Genomic DNA, 17,410 nt, shown 5'->3' on the forward strand with positions numbered 1-17,410 from the left:
GAGTAGGGCTGCCAGAGTTAGAGAAAACAAAACAAACAAGCAAAAATAAAAGACAAACCAACAAAACAAAACAAAGCAAAACAAAACTAAAACAAAAAACAGGACACCCAGTTAAATTTAAATTTCATTTAGTCGACAAATAAATATTTTGTATAAGTATGTCCCATGCAACATTTGGGACGTACGCACACAAAAAAACTTTTTATTGTTTATCTGAAATTCGATTTAACTGGATGTCCTGTATTTTAACTGGTAGCCCCATGTGGTTGGGAATAGGGTAAATAGGAGGTTTCCAGAAGAACAAACCATCTGGAAAAGAAAACACTAAAAGGAATTGTGAGGATTATAGGAGAGAGTAAGGACATGCTCTTTACTGATGGTCTCTTTTACACTAGAAGATTTCAAATGTGTTATAATTCAGTTTTCCAGTGATTCTATGCATTAGATATATTTATCTCCACTTACGGATGAAAAAACAGAGGGCCAGAGAATAAACTGACCTGCAAAGCATCACATGGGTAATTCGCGAAAGGCCGGACTATAATCCACGACTTCTGAGTACAGTCCGAGTACCATTTCTTCTACATATAGCTGCTTTGCTGCTTTATAATTTTTATAGGCTATACAAAAAGAGGGTCTAACAGTTTTCTTTACTCTTCCAATACATTCATAAGGAAACAAATTCAAAATGGCATCTTGAACCAACACAAATTTGTAAAAAACAGTTTTCTATTTATAGAGACCATTCTATTTACTGAGAAACCACTAGACCCTTCTCACTTTTTGGTCACTTTTCCTAACTAAACACATCACCAGTGAGGACCTATTTGTGGTCTAGTTTCCTGACACAGAGGCAGAGAAAAAGTCAAAAAAGGAAGGGCAATGTTTCACCCAAGATGACAACTGCTCCACGATTTTCAGGATATTTGACCCAACAGAATCTTAACAGGGATCCGAGAGAAGAAAGTTCCTCTATCACTATCCTAGCATTCCATGATCTATCATTTACCAGAAAACGCAATTGGATATGTGTACATTTTGGAGGAAAAAATTTGTAAAGAAAGCTATTTGTCAAATGGACAGCAGGAAATACTGTCTTCCCCACCCCCTTCCAAGCTTCTAACATTCATGGCACACAATAGAGGGGAAACAGCCATAAAAATGACTCAATATGTGCCCTTTTGAAGTACAGTAACTGTCAGATAAAAATAAAATAACACAGCTGAGGCGATCCAAATTTATTTCTGCTTAGTGAATTTCCAGATCCAAATGTGCTCGGTTAATTCATCCAAGTTTTGCTTTTGTGCTGTTTTGTTTTGTTTCTAAATTTTCCTTTCTTTTCATAGATGCTAGCAGATTCCACCTATGATTTAAAAAAAAAAACAAAAACAAAAGCCTTGCCCACCTCACACATTATCACTTAGGGAGAGTAGATGGTTGTCAAAACTCCACTGCCAGTTCTTCAAAAAGCACTCGGGGAGCGATGGGTGCCTTCAGAGGTGGGCAGACGGCTGGGCAGACGGCTGGGCAGACGGCTGGGCAGACGGCTGGGCAGGGCGTTCCCCACAAGCTGCGATGGCCAAGTCCAAGGAGACAGAGCTGAGACCTATCTCCAGCTCGTGAGAAAGGCCTCGCTTTCTCTTTCCTTGCTTGGACACTGTTTACTCACTCTCTTTCCATTTTTCCCTTTCTTCCCCCACCCTCTCCCCACAAACACACACGCCCAGGCACAGGCTCCAAAGTGGCAGACAATTCAATACTTGGTCTTTTGGGCCCCAGGTGTGTGCAGTTTTCTTGTGGAAGATGGCACTCCATTCTCCATCTGCCCCAGCCAGCACCAAACCATTCAAAGCCCCAGAATGAGACTGCAGTCATTCGCAGACTTAATTATTAGGGGCCTTTAGAAACATTTCAGCTTGAGAAGAGTAAAAGAGGGGAAGGGAAAAGCATAGAAAGGAGTTTGCATTTCTGTTGATTCCGAGTGTGCAAGTCCTACAAACGAGTCATTTCTTGGACTCTACGGCAGTCCTGCAGTAGACATCTCATATTTCTTTTTGTATATAATGATAATTAAAGACTCTGAAGGTGACAAAACTCAATTTCATTTTGGATCTAAAATCTTTCAGAGATTGCTTTCGAGAAGGCAAGACTATTAAATTGATTTAAGTTTCACAGTTTGTAAAATTGTAGATCTACAGAACATAAATTCTGGCCGATTTAAATTAAGTGTGATCAGGTTTCCATTTATATTACATAAGAAGATTCCAAACCAGGGCTTGAAGGCATCGCTGCTCTAACTGCATTTAATAATTAGCCTGGTTTAAATGCCCCAGGGGCATTGGCCCCTGTGGAGAACTGAGGAGCTCACCAGCAGACTAGCAGCTTCAGGACAGAAGAAGAAAGACAATGAGGAAATGGTGAGGGTCAGAAGAGCTGGGTGGGAGAGGGAGGTCTTGAAGCACATCTGCTCCCATTCTCAGATGACAGAGCCCAGGTCCCAAGCATGGTGGCTGAGCTGGGACTAACATATAGAACTTTGGACCCCTGGTTCTGTGCTCCTTCCATCACCTCCCTTTGTTAAATCAAGAACCCCAGACATAAGATACACCTTACATGAAGGTGAGAGAATGTGGCGGGGAGGCTGCTGTTGAGTTAAATGGGAGGCGTTTGCCCAAACCCTCTCTTGGTCACTCCCCATACGGGAGTAAGAGGTTCTACTTTGTGACTGTGGGGGATTATGTCCTGGGAAACAGACCACAAGGTCCAAGAGTTATCAGCTCATTCAGAGGCCTTGCAGGAATTTCCTGTTATGTGATCTGGGTCTTGCAAATAGCCACAATCAAGCTGAGGCTGTCACTTCTTCCCCTCCCTCTAAGGAGAAATGTGTGCTCTTGAGTCACTAGTTGCCTGTGCCCTGCAGCTCTCTGAAGACTGGGCCTGGCTCCAAGAATGTTCACAGGGAGCCAGCATGAGGGTCTGCACTGAGAACAAAGAGCAGGCCAGCCCAGGGGGCAGTGAAATATTAGTTCCAGGCAGCTGGCTCTGGGTCAGCTATGGCCCTGCCCAGGGGAGGAACAGTCGGCAACATGGAACTCTGGACCCAGCACCATGGGCCTAGTTTTTAGCAAAAACCTGTAGGTACTGCTGATTTTCCTTGCTTTTTTTTTTTAAATTGTAAGACATATATTACACACAAAAGCGTGCAAGCAAACATGTACACAGCCACACGGGTGGAAAACCAAAGCAACAGAGTACCCCAGACACAATCCCCACCCATGTCTCCTTCCCCGTCACTCCCCTATCCCCTCCAGAGGTAACTACCTCTGACTTTCCGGAATCATCATTTCCTTGGTTTTTTCTTATAATTTGTACCACTTGTGTATGTATCCCTAAGGATCACAGTCTAGTTTTGCCTATCAGTGCACATTGCTACCATTCGCTCACTTTGGTTTTTTATACCATACTCAATTGGATGAATATATTTTATTTGTTGATTCTGCTATCTATGGACATTTAAGTTGTTTTCCGTTTTTGCCACTACAAACAATGCTGCAGTGAATATTCTTGATCATGTCTCCCGGTTCTTGGGTGCTGCAGTTTCTATATGACGCACACTTGGCAATAAGAACACTGTCACACAGAACGCGCTTCCTCACCTCCACTAGGCAATGCCGATCTGTGTTCCAAAGTTGTATCGCCTTTCCCTCCCTCCAAGACACTAATAAAACCACCCTACTTATACAAAGGAGGGTCACTGGTGATTCAGAGGCCAAGAAATCCTAGTCTATGACTAGACTAGCAAGTTAAAACTATATCCTGAAACCTCCTCTATAAGACAAATGCCACGATTTTAAACTTCTGAGCTTAACTGAAATCTACAAGCAAAACGGCTAAGCTTTTCACAAGAAAAATATCACAAATTCCCCAAAAGAATGAGATAACCTCTATGGCTTTGGAGCAAACCCACCTGCCCATATTATTAATTATAAGCAATACATAAAAATGTGTCCCTAAGATATTTAGTACAGAAAGACTGCACACCGATAAATTCTAGTTTGCCATGAGCAGCAGGAGAGAGGGGTATGGGGTGGGGAGGGATCCTGGAGGCCACCTGGCTACAGCTGCCATGTACCTGTATACCGGCTGCATCTCTCTTGCAATGCCAATGATGGCGCCTGGCAGGAAATTGTCAAACTCCTCAAACAATTCCCGGATGTTGGTCTTGTACTTTAGGTCTAGGTCCAGCTGAATTATCCGTAGGATCTCTGGAGGAAAGAAAAAGACAATAATAAGACACAGACACACATCCTGGGAGGCTCAGCTATTTATAGAAAATGAAGTGGAAGGTGCAGAAAAGGATACTAGATTATTCTTGCCGTCACTGAAGATGCAAAGTTACCGAAGTAGCAAAGGCCCTTCATGTGTCAGCAATCCACTCTGCAAGACTAGAAGTCTCCATAAACAACTGTCCTGTATCTTTCTTTCCAATTGCAGACACATATTTTGTTTAAAAGCAGGTGACCACGTGCTCCAGTTTAGGCCTACTATCCTGGTATAATTGTCATCAGCACACCATTTTCATTCTCAAAAATATCTGACATGTTATGTGGACACCCGACTTAAAACTGAAAGCTTATAGGTGTTTCTCTTTGAAGCATAGGTAGTAAATGATCCACGGGAGAGAGGGGTAAAAACTGTTATCATTTTAGGCCCTTATTAGTACATTCTGCAAACCTAAATATGTGTCGAGGTAGACAAACTGAGTCTCACAATTACCTAGCACATAAGAGCTGTTTGCCTCTGTGACTTCCAGGTAACTCAGGAGCAGGGCACGGGCCGAGCTCATTCTCTCATCCTTCCTTCACCCAGCCAAGCCTGACTGAGCTCCTGTGCTGTCGGTGCCACAGGGGGAGCGACGCCAGGCTGACTGGGACCCTGCCTTCAAGGAGAGATGTGCAGGTGACTAAAAACAGAGTGAGGAATGAGTGCTGACATGAAATGGAAGAGGGGCCGTGGGAACTGCAAAGAGGGTCTGCTAGGGGTTAAAAGATGAAGGAGAGAGTACTTGGTACTAGGAGAAGGCCTGACAGGGAATCAGACCACATGAGTGCAAGTTCCAGTTTTGCTGCTGATTAATCCTGTGACCCTGGGAAAGTTAAATTTTACTTCTCTAAACCTGAGTCGTTTCATTTGTTAAAGTGGGATGGTATGATGCGCCTTGTGAGGCTGTGATGCTGAGAAGATGGAAGGACAGATGGGGAACGTCATCTGTACAGGCTGTAGAGGCTACAGGGATCTAAAGCTTGGAGAGTAGGGAACACTCTGAGGCCTGAGGCAGTCAAGGAAAACTCAGTGGAAGACGGGGACGTGGCCTGGACCTTGACGTGTGGACAGGCATGGAGAGGTGAAGTAACAACAACACCATCCTGGACGCTGGGGTTCTCCCCTCCGCTCTTCAGCAGCCTTTTCATGCCTGCCCACTGCAGAGCATGATGGCTGTCTGAGGACAGGCTGCCCCTGGAAGCCCTCTGAAGACAAGGACTCTATCTTTGGCATCTCAACCTCCATCCATTCATCATACAGGGCTTGGCATCCAGTAAACACTCAGGACTGTCTGTGGAATTCAAAAGCCATTCTCTAAGTTAGTTTATTAAGAAATCACAGCTTATGATTTAAGAAAAACTAATTCATTTGTTCCTTTTTCCATTTTCCTTCGTGATGAAAAGAAACAGAACATTAATTGGCATCCTATAAGAGTTTTCTGGGGGAAAAAAAGTTACAGTAGGTAACAATCTAGCTGCCCAGGCCAGAGGAACGTAAAAGGGCACCAGAACTGGCTTTTCTGGCCCTTGTGGGAAGAGGGTACAGGAAAATGGGCCTGCCAGGCCAATGTGGACCCTGCTGCCTGCCTGGCTTCACACTGTCCACCCCGACACGGAAATGTAAGTGAAAATGCTGTCTTTCCCTCCTGCACTAAAAACAACAATAGCGACAACTTAGAAACCAGGAAAGGTGATGACCCAGGAGCCCTTTGTGGTGACGTTGCTGTTTCCACGAAAGCTGCTCTAAACCAGAAGTGGAGACGGGAAACAGGCCGCAGTGCAGAGCCTGCAGGAGCCTGCTGCTCTCAGACGTGGCCCTGGAGAATAGAGGAAGGAACCTGATGGTGACTTTAAGGAAGAACAGTGTATCCCAGGAGAGAATGTCCAGGAATGAGAGTTGCAGCCATCGAGAAGTCATAATGGGGGCCCCACAGCACACACACCCCTCCAGACATTTCTCTTCCTGTCAGGTCATCTCCTGTGCCCCAAGCTCTCATGCATAGCTCTTATTCACATAAGGTAGAGACTTTGTAAGACAGAGACAGGCTAGCACCATCATCCAAAGTAGAGAAACCACGTCATCGCAGGTTCTGTTGATAAAAGGGGTATGTTGTGGGGCAGGGGGTGTTGAGGGAGGTAGACACAAGAGTGTTTGGCCTGGAGATGGAGAGAACTCAAGGATGTATGGTGGTAGTTTTGTGGCACTGTCAAGGTTATGAGGGAAGGGTAAATCTCATCCTCATGGCTCTAGGAAGTACTTGCAATAACGTCAGTGATGGCCACACAGAAACCACCTTTCTTTGAGTGGTTTTTGAGTGTCCAGCATTACACAGGCAATAATTTATTTCTCATAACCACTCAACATGTAGAGTTATTCTTATGTTTAAATGAAGAAACAGAGGCTTAAAACCATTAAAAACAATAGCCTAAGGCCCCACAACAAATAAGTGTTGGAGCTGGAATCTGCTTGACGTGAAAGCCCAGCATGCTTTTTCCATAGACCCCGATTCCCCTTCTGATTAGAGAAGAGCTCCAAAAAGGCAGATTTTGGCTCTAATGCTACCCATACAGAGACCCCAGGAGCACGCAGGAGTGCCAAAGACCTTGACAAAGAGCAGAGCAACAAGTTGGCCTAATATGGAATTTAAGGAAAGTCTTCTACATGAAAATGGTAATTTCACTATAAGAAACTCCTGACAGTAGAAAAGCCATTCATTCAATCAGTCATTCTTCCTTGAAACCACATGCTATGTGTACTCTCTGGTCTTTTGAGATCATTTAAATCCTACGTATTCTCCAAGAAGCAGCTCGAATGCCTTCCTCCCCGGCCTGCTTGGACAGGGCCTGGTCAGAAGTTATGGCTGCCTGCCTCAGGTCACTGCTACCTGTGTACCTATCTCACCATCCTTGACAGAGAGAGTGTTCCTTGAGAAAGAAAGGTGCTGGGAAGGCAGAGCTCAGGGATATCAGATGTCTCTTGAAGAGATCCAGCTCCTTCATTCAGGCCGAGCCCTGGCCTTGTCTTAATAAGCCCCCCAACAAATCTGACTGCTTTTTCTGCCCTTTAGGGGCTGGTGGGGAGTGAACTCAGCCCTCAGACACAGGAATTTGAGATGCTTTCATGTTTTTAATAGCTCCTTGTCTATAAAGCACCTCTTAGGAAAGGTTTGCTAAAAGTTGCTAATACTTTTTTTTAAAAAGAATTTCACCAAACCAAGGTTAACTGATTAGAAAGGAAAGAAACAGCAGCTCCAGCACAAAGTGACCCCTTCACACCAATGTGAAAGGACTGACCCAGTTGTCACCTTTCATGCTAAGGCAGGACACTCCCTTCTATTCAGGGAGGCTGACAGCCCCTAGCACAGCCTGCACTGTCATGCAGGCATCTATCCAGATTGTTATCCTTCTATGTAATTATGAAATGAGATGCCAAGTTGTAAATGTGACTGCTCAAAAGAGGAAGATGCTTACTAGGAATGCTGGAATTCACTGGGATAAGGTTTTTTTAAAGGGCCCTGTTCCTCTGGCCTCTGGTCCTTCATGTAAGTTATCCCTCTGTGGGAAGTACATCCGGGAATTTTATACGTAATGCTGAAAGGCAGTTCTGAGGTGGAAACAAGATCAATATAGGGAAGTGACAGCCACGTTGATGGCCCAGAGAGGATGCTGGTTGGAGGATAATTGTAATGACAGCAGTAGAACCACTGAAATTTAAGGAATAAGTGAATGAGATAATAGCCCCCAAAGCAGGGAGTAGGTAAAATCCATAAAGTATGAGGATGAATCTTTGAGAAAAAGGAGGACAAGAGAGCTAAAAATAAACAAACACAAACAAATAAACAAATAAATAAATAAATATGTGAATAAATAAATGATTGAATAAATAGATGATAGATAGATAAATAAATAAATCAATTAATCAAGCAAGCAAGCAAGCAAGCAAGCAAGCAAGCAAGCATGCAAGCATCCAACGCTGGTTGAATGTTCGCCGTGTCGGAATCCTACAAGAAGGCAACAAAAAGGTAGAGAACATAATAAATAGTCTAGGATAGCAGATCTGAAAGAGAGTCTGATAGTAATTGAAGCCAGTATACCCACTGTACAGATGGAGAAACTGAGGACCAAAGAGAGACTTGTCAGGAGTCACACAGTTGAGCTAAGTTGCAAAGCTGATCCCAGAACTCAGGTCTCCTAGCTCCCTAGTTAATGCTCTTATGTTAATTAGCTCTCCCTTCCACACACTCCCAGCATGGGCCATTAACTCCTAGGAAGCAGAAAACATTGTGCGATGGCCCAAAGGGTCATGCACAAGACCTGTCAGGTACTCAACACAAGTAGCTCAGGGAAGATCCGCATATCATCTCATGAAAATGTAAATCTGAAGATTAATAAGTACTAGCCAAAGAAAAGAAATGAGAAAATTCCATGATCCATGGAGGTTATAGCCATTTGGGAATGAGAAAATTGTTCTCCATGTTCTCAAATTAACATTAGGCAGGAATGTTAAAAACTAAACCAAACAAATCTTTACAATCATCTAAGAACACACCCTGAGCTGTGCTAAATTCAAAGGGAAGCAGGAAGCTGACTTAACATCCAGGAGTCACCCCTGAAGATGCAAGCTCAGTGCATAGCATGAGAGCTGCAGCAGACAAGAGCAAAACACTGTCCACCACACTGCCCTGCCATTCTCTGTTCTAGTTAGATGTTCATTCCTGGGAATGTGTTTGCCGTTACATCTAACTAGTAGGATGAGGGTCCTTGCAACTAGCCCCTCGGACTTACAGATTTTCTTATGCATGTGTTTAAATCACAAAAACAAGAACTGAAGTATCAATGTTCCCCTGTGTCATTTTCTCAGGTAAAAGGACACTTGCTCATGTATTAGGAAAAGTCCAGTGTGAGCGCCAGGTGTTTGAGGAGCACACCTGTGCTAGGCATCTTCCTTGGATGAACTCGACTGCCTCATGCTGGCTGACCAGGCCTTTTGGTAAATGATAGAATCTATGAGATCTTCTAGCATCTACCTCATGGGTCGGCAGTTGGAGCTTTGAACACTGATTTCCATGGGGGGATGAGAGTTTGGCAACAGATCAGGGAGGGTGAGCTGAGCTATTTCAGGAAGTAGAAGAATTGCTGCCTCCAGGGCACAGAAAGTGGTTCAGCGTTCTGTCTGAAATCCCCAACCATAGAACTGATGAATATTTGACCACAAAACAGGAAGTATGTCAACTCAAAGCAGGAAAAGATGCTAAGTGGGCCTTCTGGTTTGAGACATATATCCGCTTTAACTTCAACTCCAGGGGTTAAGATCAAGAATGTGCTACTATCTTCACAAGGAAACAAGTCTTCTCACCTCGGCCTCTCATGCTCTAGTTTCAGGCTAACAGAATAGTGCCACTTGGTTCTAACAAGTTGGAAAAAGGCAGAGAAGACAAAGTGCTGGCTAAAGATGCAGCTTTTAAGAACTTCGTGATCTCATTGCCATCATCACCACCTTAGTCCTGACAGCACTGAGAGAGCCAGCTCTAGACTGTCTAGGTGGTGGCTCTCAGGGTTTAGGAAGCCCATACCTGCTGTCGGTGTCTGAGGCCCTGAGCACCCGGCTGGCTGGGCCGTAAGCTTGATTCTTCTGCACAACTGCACTGCACAGGGCAACATTCGGGGCCTTAGAACCAGCTGGGAGGTTCCCAAGTCAACATTTCCCTATGGAAATAGGCTTGGGACAGCTCATCATCGGCTTCCAATTAAACCAGCCACAAGGCATGTCATCTGACCGGGGATGGAATTACAACCCAGAATGAGTAATTAATGATACCAGAAAACAAACAAAAGAGGGGGAAAAAAAAAACCCTTTCCTCTCCCCTCTCTTCTCCTATCCCCAGAAACAATTCTTGGTAGACAATTGTTAACAAACACAAAACAACGTGCAGTAAAACATATCAGGAAATTATAAAAAGAAAAGACGTGCTTCGGTAAGCCCCGGGCCCGCCATCCTGGACAACAAACAGGCCTTCTCCGAAGGGCAGGCTAACCGTGTGAGCCCTTCCCCATCTTTCTGTTTTGAAAGAGCTTCAGAGCTTCCCAGAGATAAATATTTATAACACATCAGAGGGCTTTCACCTCAGAACATTGGCGCAAACTTTCCACTCACCGGGAGAGGGTTCAGGGAGAAGGGGAAATGATGACAGCCCTGAGCCTTGTGGGGCATATGGGGCTGGGGACCAGGAAGCAGCTGCGTGGGAAGTGAGCTTAATTTCTCATTGTCTGCTTGGAAATATTGCGGCAATTTGCCACCTGCTTTATCATCCTCTGTAGCTTTTTAATTGCTGGTCAGCAGCACCTCTGGCCTGCAGAAGCCAAAAAGGGCAAATGAAAAGGGGTAGAGACTTCCTCTAAGGATAAGAGGCTCATGACCCAGGAGAAGCTGTTTTGAGGCCCATGAGACAGGCACGGTCTCCATGTTCCACACCAGCCACACTAGACTGGCTTCTCCTACTGGAGGGTCTTAGGCCATGACAGAGGGCCCGCCACCGCAAGGCACAGATCCAAGCTGTGTCCCTGAGGGGGTCTGCAGGTGGAATTGGCTGTGGTGGTTGTACATTTGACAGGGAACAGGGGTCACTTCCCAGATGGGCTTTTCCCTGTCCCTCAAAGCCCCCTCCATTCCCTTTGCTGTGTCAGGCCCAGCTGCAGGACAGCTGGCTAACTATAGAAATAGCTACTATGAAGAAATAGTGGAACATGCCAAGGGTCCAAGGTCTTGGGCCCAGATTCCTGGAGAACCTCCAGCCTGGTCAGTCAAACGCCCCCTCCCTAAATGCAGGGAGACGGTGTCTGTGGGCCAGGCCTAAGCTGGGGCTGTGCATTTACTGAGTTAGCTCATGAACCTCCACTACACTCTGCCAGATGGGTTTTAGTAACTCTCATTTTCAAATAAGGAACCTGAGGCTCAGAGAGTTTAGCAACCTATCTACAACAACCTGGCACGGAAGCGTCGAAGTCGAGAGCAAGCACAGATCTGTCTCACTCAATAGTATTTGATCCATGACATACAGTTTTCTGAGAAAGCCTTCAAACATCTCTGAAGTCCCTTTTAAAATCCTGCTATCTTTAAAAACAAGAAATGCTACCACCTCAAGGGTGAAATATCAGACAGCTCTAGATCATCTCGGTGCAGTGACTGGGACTTCCCCGCTTCCCACAAACCACCTCCCTCAAGACTCCTTCCCCCACGGAGCTTGAAAACTATTGGGGTCCCCTGTCATTGAACAGAGACCTCTGGAGACATTTCAGGAAAAAAGGATTTAATATCATAAAAATAAGTTGAAAGGAAGTTTTTAATGACAATGGCCAACATACATATTCATTTAATCATCCAAATGCTCTGAGATGGGTATTATCATTGCTGTTTGATAAATGAGGAAATGAAGAAGTATGGCAATCAAGACCACATAGCTGGTAAGGGGCAGAGCCAGAATCCACACTCAAATTTGCTGGGCTCTGAGGCCCTGTACTGGCCCTTCCTCCCCATGCTCCCCCACCTTCCAGGCCCCTGAGCGGCCAGGACACGACCTGCGCTCAGTTCTGCAGGCGCTGCTCAGCCAGGACATCCCTGACTCTCCCCTGTGTAAATCTATGTTTTCCACATTAGCAGCCTGCCCCCACCTCCGAGGGAGGAGTGAAAGGAGGAAATGGAATGCATAAGAGTGATTTATACAACCTGTTAGCAGCTCTGGTAAGAGGTTTTGAGGCCAAGAGGTTGAAATTAATGACCTATATGACAAATTCTTTCTTCTAGCCCTACTCACTCACTCTCAAAACTAAGCCTGGGAAACTGGGCATTAGCTGTGGCTCAGCCATAACATTTTTTGTAACTATCAGCTCCTGTTCTGTGTACAAAACAAAGCCAATTATGAAAAGACATGGTTTTGCTTAAGTGACAGTATACCATGAGTCTCCTCCCTCACCCTTAGCTCCTTATGCAACTAGGTATTAATCATTTCCTTTAGGATAGGACACTATTTATTTTCAACTGGGATGAAAAACTTTATGGACAGATATAATGAGAAAACACATACAACACCTGGTCTCAATTTTCCTCTCACTTCTTTCTATTGACAATATGAAATTATAGTTCATGGCCTTCTTTATGAAGTTCAATATGCGAGGGAAATTGAATTTTAGATCTGGAAAGCAGGATACTCCCCCTTTCCTTCATTTCTTTGGTATAGATATCCATGGTCCTTGCTGGCCTCTCCATAGCTTATCGCTCTCTGGTGTTTGCTACAGACTTTATTTATCTCCAAAAGTGTAAGCTCCCCTTCCTATCTGGGGCAGGACTACAACCTGACCTTGTTCACCAACAGAGACTGATGCCTGGTCCCTGCTCTTCTCCAGCAGGTTTTCTGTCATAGACTCCAGGCAATGGGAGCTGTAGAAGGCAGTCCTCTTTGGGTAGAATTAACAGGTGCTTTCTGGAAATACTTATATGGCTAGCACTAGTCTGCCCGAATGGTCATAACTCAACTTTGCAAATTCCTCATTCAGAGCTTCTTTATTATAGCTATGGAGTCTCCTGCTCTAATCTCCTCTGCCCTCTCTCTTTACTCATGGGTCTCCTTGAGTCTCCTCTCTAGCCGAGTACAACAGAAGGCCCTGAACCCAAGAGAGGGGCATTACTGAGATGCTTACGCAGAAAGGATAAGTGGGATCAGGCAAAGAACAGCCCTCAGGCACATGCCAACTTCCCCTGGGGCCATGGAGGAGTGGGGAAGAGTGGCCTCACGTGTTCCTTGGGCCCAGAAGACCACATCAGGTTCAATGAGAAAAACCAGTTTCTCCACCTTATGAACCCAGAAATACCTTTCTGAGATTTCTATGTGAAGAACTACCCATTCCCTTTTACCTTTCGTAGCAGGATAAAAAAAATATATATGGTTTTAATCTTTTCAAGAGCAACATCTGCTCCCCTGTGACAGTTTGTAAACTGACTTGCCAATAGTCTAATGGCTCCTCAGGTGTCCTGTCTCTTAAGCCAGGCCTCTTGCCAAAATGCCATGTAATTTTATTGATTTTTATGCTAAAGTTTTTAAAAAGACGTACTATCTATCATCATCTACAAAATGATGAGGGTCCTATATGCCAAGTACCAGGCTAGGTATTTTACCTCATTTAAGCCTTATAAATAGGGTTTATTGTCCCCATTTTATAGTTTTCTCCTACCCGAGATACAGTCTATATTTCATTGCTTTCATACCTGTTTACCAAGGTTAAGAGGAGCCCTCCTACTATGAGTCTAATGAGAATTACCCAAGAATGTGTAGAAGCCAAAAGAATGGCCACTGTACTGGGAGTCCAGACTCTAATTTTCACCTAAATACAACTCGCCTTCCTACAGAGCAGGTGTCCCCAAGAAACCCTCTTTATAACTTGTTCCCATCATAGACCCTACAATCAAAAAGATTCTGTCTACCAAATTGTACTTACACTAATTAACTCATTCCCTTGTTTTAATTAAACTTTTAATTTGTTTCTTTTTTAACTAAATAAATTTTAAGTTGTGTTAATTTTAATTAAAGACATAAAATATAATGCTGAAATTGACATAATTATACATGAAAGCAAAAAAATATATATATTTAACCTCTAAATATTTCAGTGTGTACTCCCTAAGAAACAAGGACACTCTCATAATGATAGTACAACCATCAAAACCAGGAAATTAACACCATTTAATCTACAGTCCCACTTAAAATTTGTCAATTTTCCAAAAACGAAATCAAAATTTCTGGTCCAGGATGGCACAGAGTTGTCATGTCTCTTCAATCTGAAATAGTTCCTCAGTCTGTCTTCATCTTCTGTGACCTAGGACAAGTTGAGGAATACAGGCCGATTATTTAGAAAAATCTCCCTCAGTTTGGGTTTTCCTAATGTTTCCTTATGGTTAGATCAGGGTATGCACCTTTCTCAAAAATAGCACAGAGTGATGCAGTTTTTCTCACTCTGTATCAGGAGGCACAGCATGTCAGTTTGTCCCATGACTGGTGATGTCAATCTCGATCACTGTAAAGTTACCATTTTTTTTTCTTTATAACAGTAGCTTATGTGGGGGAACATTCTGAGACTGTGAAAATGTCTTATTCTCGAACAAATTTTTATTTGCTGGTTCAGCATTCATTCTTATTATTTGAATAAATTATTACTATAATGATTGTCACCAAATGGTGACTAATGTCTTCATTTCTCTACATTCATTGGTTGGCATTCTACTGGAAAGGAGAACTTTCTGTCATCCCACTTATGGTAGGTCACACCGAGCAAATTCGCCCCTGACTGGAAGGCCCTGGTGCTGCCTGCTGTGGGGGAAATGGAAGGAGCATCAGAGTAGCCACCGTTGTGGCTTCGGGCCACCATCCGAATACTCAAGGGTGGCCATGACCTCTTGAAAACTGTCCAACAGCACCAGGCTAGAGGGCTCTTGCTCATTCTTTACAACAATAACAATAATAATAATATGATAATAACAATAATAACTGAAAAAAATTACAAAAATAAGTGAATAAATAAGTAGGAGATGACTACATATCAAAGGTACTTTTAGAAGGCAAGGTCAGACTAACTCTTCTTTCCCCCATTTTTTTAAAAACAAGTATGCAATGGGCTCTGCCTTATTTAATGAAATGCGAACTTAGAAACTCTAGGCAAGTATGAGTAGACAAGGCACTGCATTAGAGCCCTGGCTCTGTCACTACCGTGGACAAGTCACTTCCCTCTGGGGACCAGTTTTCCCAGACTGTAAGACAAGAGGGTTAGAATGCCACCCTGTGATTCTGAACATAGGTGGCCTTTTCCCCTCACTTATAACTCAGCTGCTTGTTCTCAGAATAGCACAAATATATATCAGGCACAGAAGACATGCCTCACTGTGCTGATCTCAGCCATTCCAAGCCAAGTCCCTACGGTTTGCTAAGTACTATGACAGGTGTGGAGGAGGTTCAGGATGTTGTAATCACTATGTATGGTGCTGAGTGAGTGCTAGACTTCTTGGGGGGGATCACCTCGTGGGTTATATAAAAGTCTAACCACCATGCTATAAACTTGGAAATAATATTATGTTGAATATAAACTGCAGTTAAAAAAAATACTATTAAAAAAACGAATGACATTGTTCCTAGCCTTAAAACATGCAAATATAGTAAGATTTTCATTATATATTCTCTGCTGCTGCCACTGACACTACTGTTTCCATTTTTCCTTATCATCATCCTTCATGATTATTAAATATTGCCATATTGGAAGCTAACATTTACTTAGTACCCACTATGTGCCAGACATTGGACTATTTTTAAATCCCCCAATTTCCATTTAACAAATATAGAAAACTAAGGTTCTCAGTCACCACATAACTTGGCCAAGGTCACACAGCTAGTGAGTGACCAAGCAGTAATGCACATCAAGCCTGCCTGGCCCTAGAGTCTGAGCTCTTTTGCTTCAAGCAGCTCTCTTTAAATGAGTTTACTTTGAAATTAGCCCACACCCATGCCAGTTATTAACCCGCCTAACTCAGTAGCTTAAAATAGGTTATGATGATCTCTCATGGTTCTGTGGGTCAACCAGGTTTAGTTGGGTGGTCCTCACATGGGGTCTCTCATGTGGAAACCAGAACATGGCAGCAGAGGCTGTAGTCACCTGAGGGCTCGGCCAGGCTGGACATCCATATTACACATATAGCAGTTGACACTGGCTGTTGGCAAAGAGCTCGGCTGGGGCTGTTCAACCAGGGCAGTTTTATGTGGGCTCTCTCTGGGGTTTTGGCTTCACCAAGCATGGCAGCTGAATTCCAAAAGGAAGCTTGCCAAGAATAAGTGTTCCAGAAGATCCAGGCTGAAACCACAAGGCTCCTGGAGACTGAGCCTCGGAAGTCATGCTGCATCATTTCTACTATATCCTACTGGTCAAAATCAAGAAAAAGAGCCAGCCCAAGTTCAAGGAAAGGGGACTACACAAAGGTATGAATACTGGAAGCATGGCTTATCAGGAGGTCATCTTTGAAGACCAGCTCCACATACGCTCGCCCCATAGTGAATTATAGATCATTTTAAATTTCTTTATAGTATTCTAAATTTTCTACAATATACATATATATTATAATCATGGAAATCAATATTTTAAAACACATGATCATCGGTATGACAAATATATAACGTATTATTTATTTATATGTAAGTATCTGTATATTTTTATATATACACACATATATGAAACTAGAAGAAAATGTTCATTTTTTAAACTTTCATCTTTTCAAAATGGACATGTATTGCTTTTAAATGAAAAACATTTTTAAAGGGACTAAAGAAATACCTCATAAAAAATATTCATTTTCTGGCAACATATATCAGATTTAAGGCATTTGGCATGACCTCAAGTTTCTTTAAGATTCCTTCTCTAGGTGGACAGTCACCCCTTTTTATAATCTTTTTCCTAAGGCAAGTCCATCTAAAAATTCTGCTTTCCTCCTACTTCACCACAAGGTGGTTTTCTGCGTTTCCAGATGCATAAAATTAAAAAAAAAAAAAAAGCAAATGATAAGCTGAGAGTTAGTCTCACCTGATTTCTTTTTCTTGTCATTTATCTAATTGTATTTGTAATACATTTGCCCCATCTCCTCTCATCAAGTACATCGTGGAAGTCCAAGGCAAATGGCAGGTGCTCTGGGTATTGAAGCAGCTTAGAATAACCCTCAAATTTACTTGGATGAGTTTTTCTCTCAGAGGCCAATTTGCATTCTCAGAGCTCTAGGCCTAGAGGAGTCTGAAAAAGAAAGGGCAGCCTTAGAGATATAAGAGGACACAAAACCATAAAACAGAATGTTTAATCAATGCTCTGGGAAGAGAGGAAGCCTGATGCAGAGCAATACCCCTCCTGTCAGGTAAAAGACTGTGACAGCTGAAGGCGGTAAAGCTACCACTGCCCTAAACACAGGGACCATCTATATACCAAACCAAAAGCACCTGGGGTCCTCTCTCTGAGTCACATCTACTAAAGGACACTGGTGAGCCTGGATTGGAAACTTCTGGAATTGAGTC

General features: G+C 43.4%; 1 protein-coding gene and 1 long non-coding RNA gene across 4 annotated transcripts in view; both read right to left on the reverse strand.

Annotated features, from left to right (window-relative positions):
* The window catches only part of XXYLT1 (xyloside xylosyltransferase 1), a 158,864-nt gene that overhangs the window by 64,791 nt on the left and 76,663 nt on the right, over window positions 1-17,410 (reverse strand). For both annotated transcript variants that reach the window (XM_039850530.1, XM_039850529.1), the window contains exon 3: window positions 4,133-4,265. In XM_039850530.1, coding sequence (XP_039706464.1) covers window positions 4,133-4,265 — 133 coding nt within the window. The remainder of the gene's footprint in view (window positions 1-4,132; window positions 4,266-17,410) is intronic.
* The window catches only part of LOC120592841 (uncharacterized), a 45,620-nt gene continuing 40,805 nt past the window's right edge, over window positions 12,596-17,410 (reverse strand). For both annotated transcript variants that reach the window (XR_005650214.1, XR_005650213.1), the window contains 2 exons: window positions 16,932-17,135; window positions 12,596-14,189 (listed from right to left, as the gene is read on the reverse strand). This is a non-coding gene — a long non-coding RNA (uncharacterized LOC120592841). The remainder of the gene's footprint in view (window positions 14,190-16,931; window positions 17,136-17,410) is intronic.

This window comes from Pteropus medius, unplaced genomic scaffold, assembly GCF_902729225.1.
Source record: "Pteropus medius unplaced genomic scaffold, Ma_sr-lr_union100, whole genome shotgun sequence".
NCBI classification, from domain to species: domain Eukaryota; kingdom Metazoa; phylum Chordata; class Mammalia; order Chiroptera; family Pteropodidae; genus Pteropus; species Pteropus medius.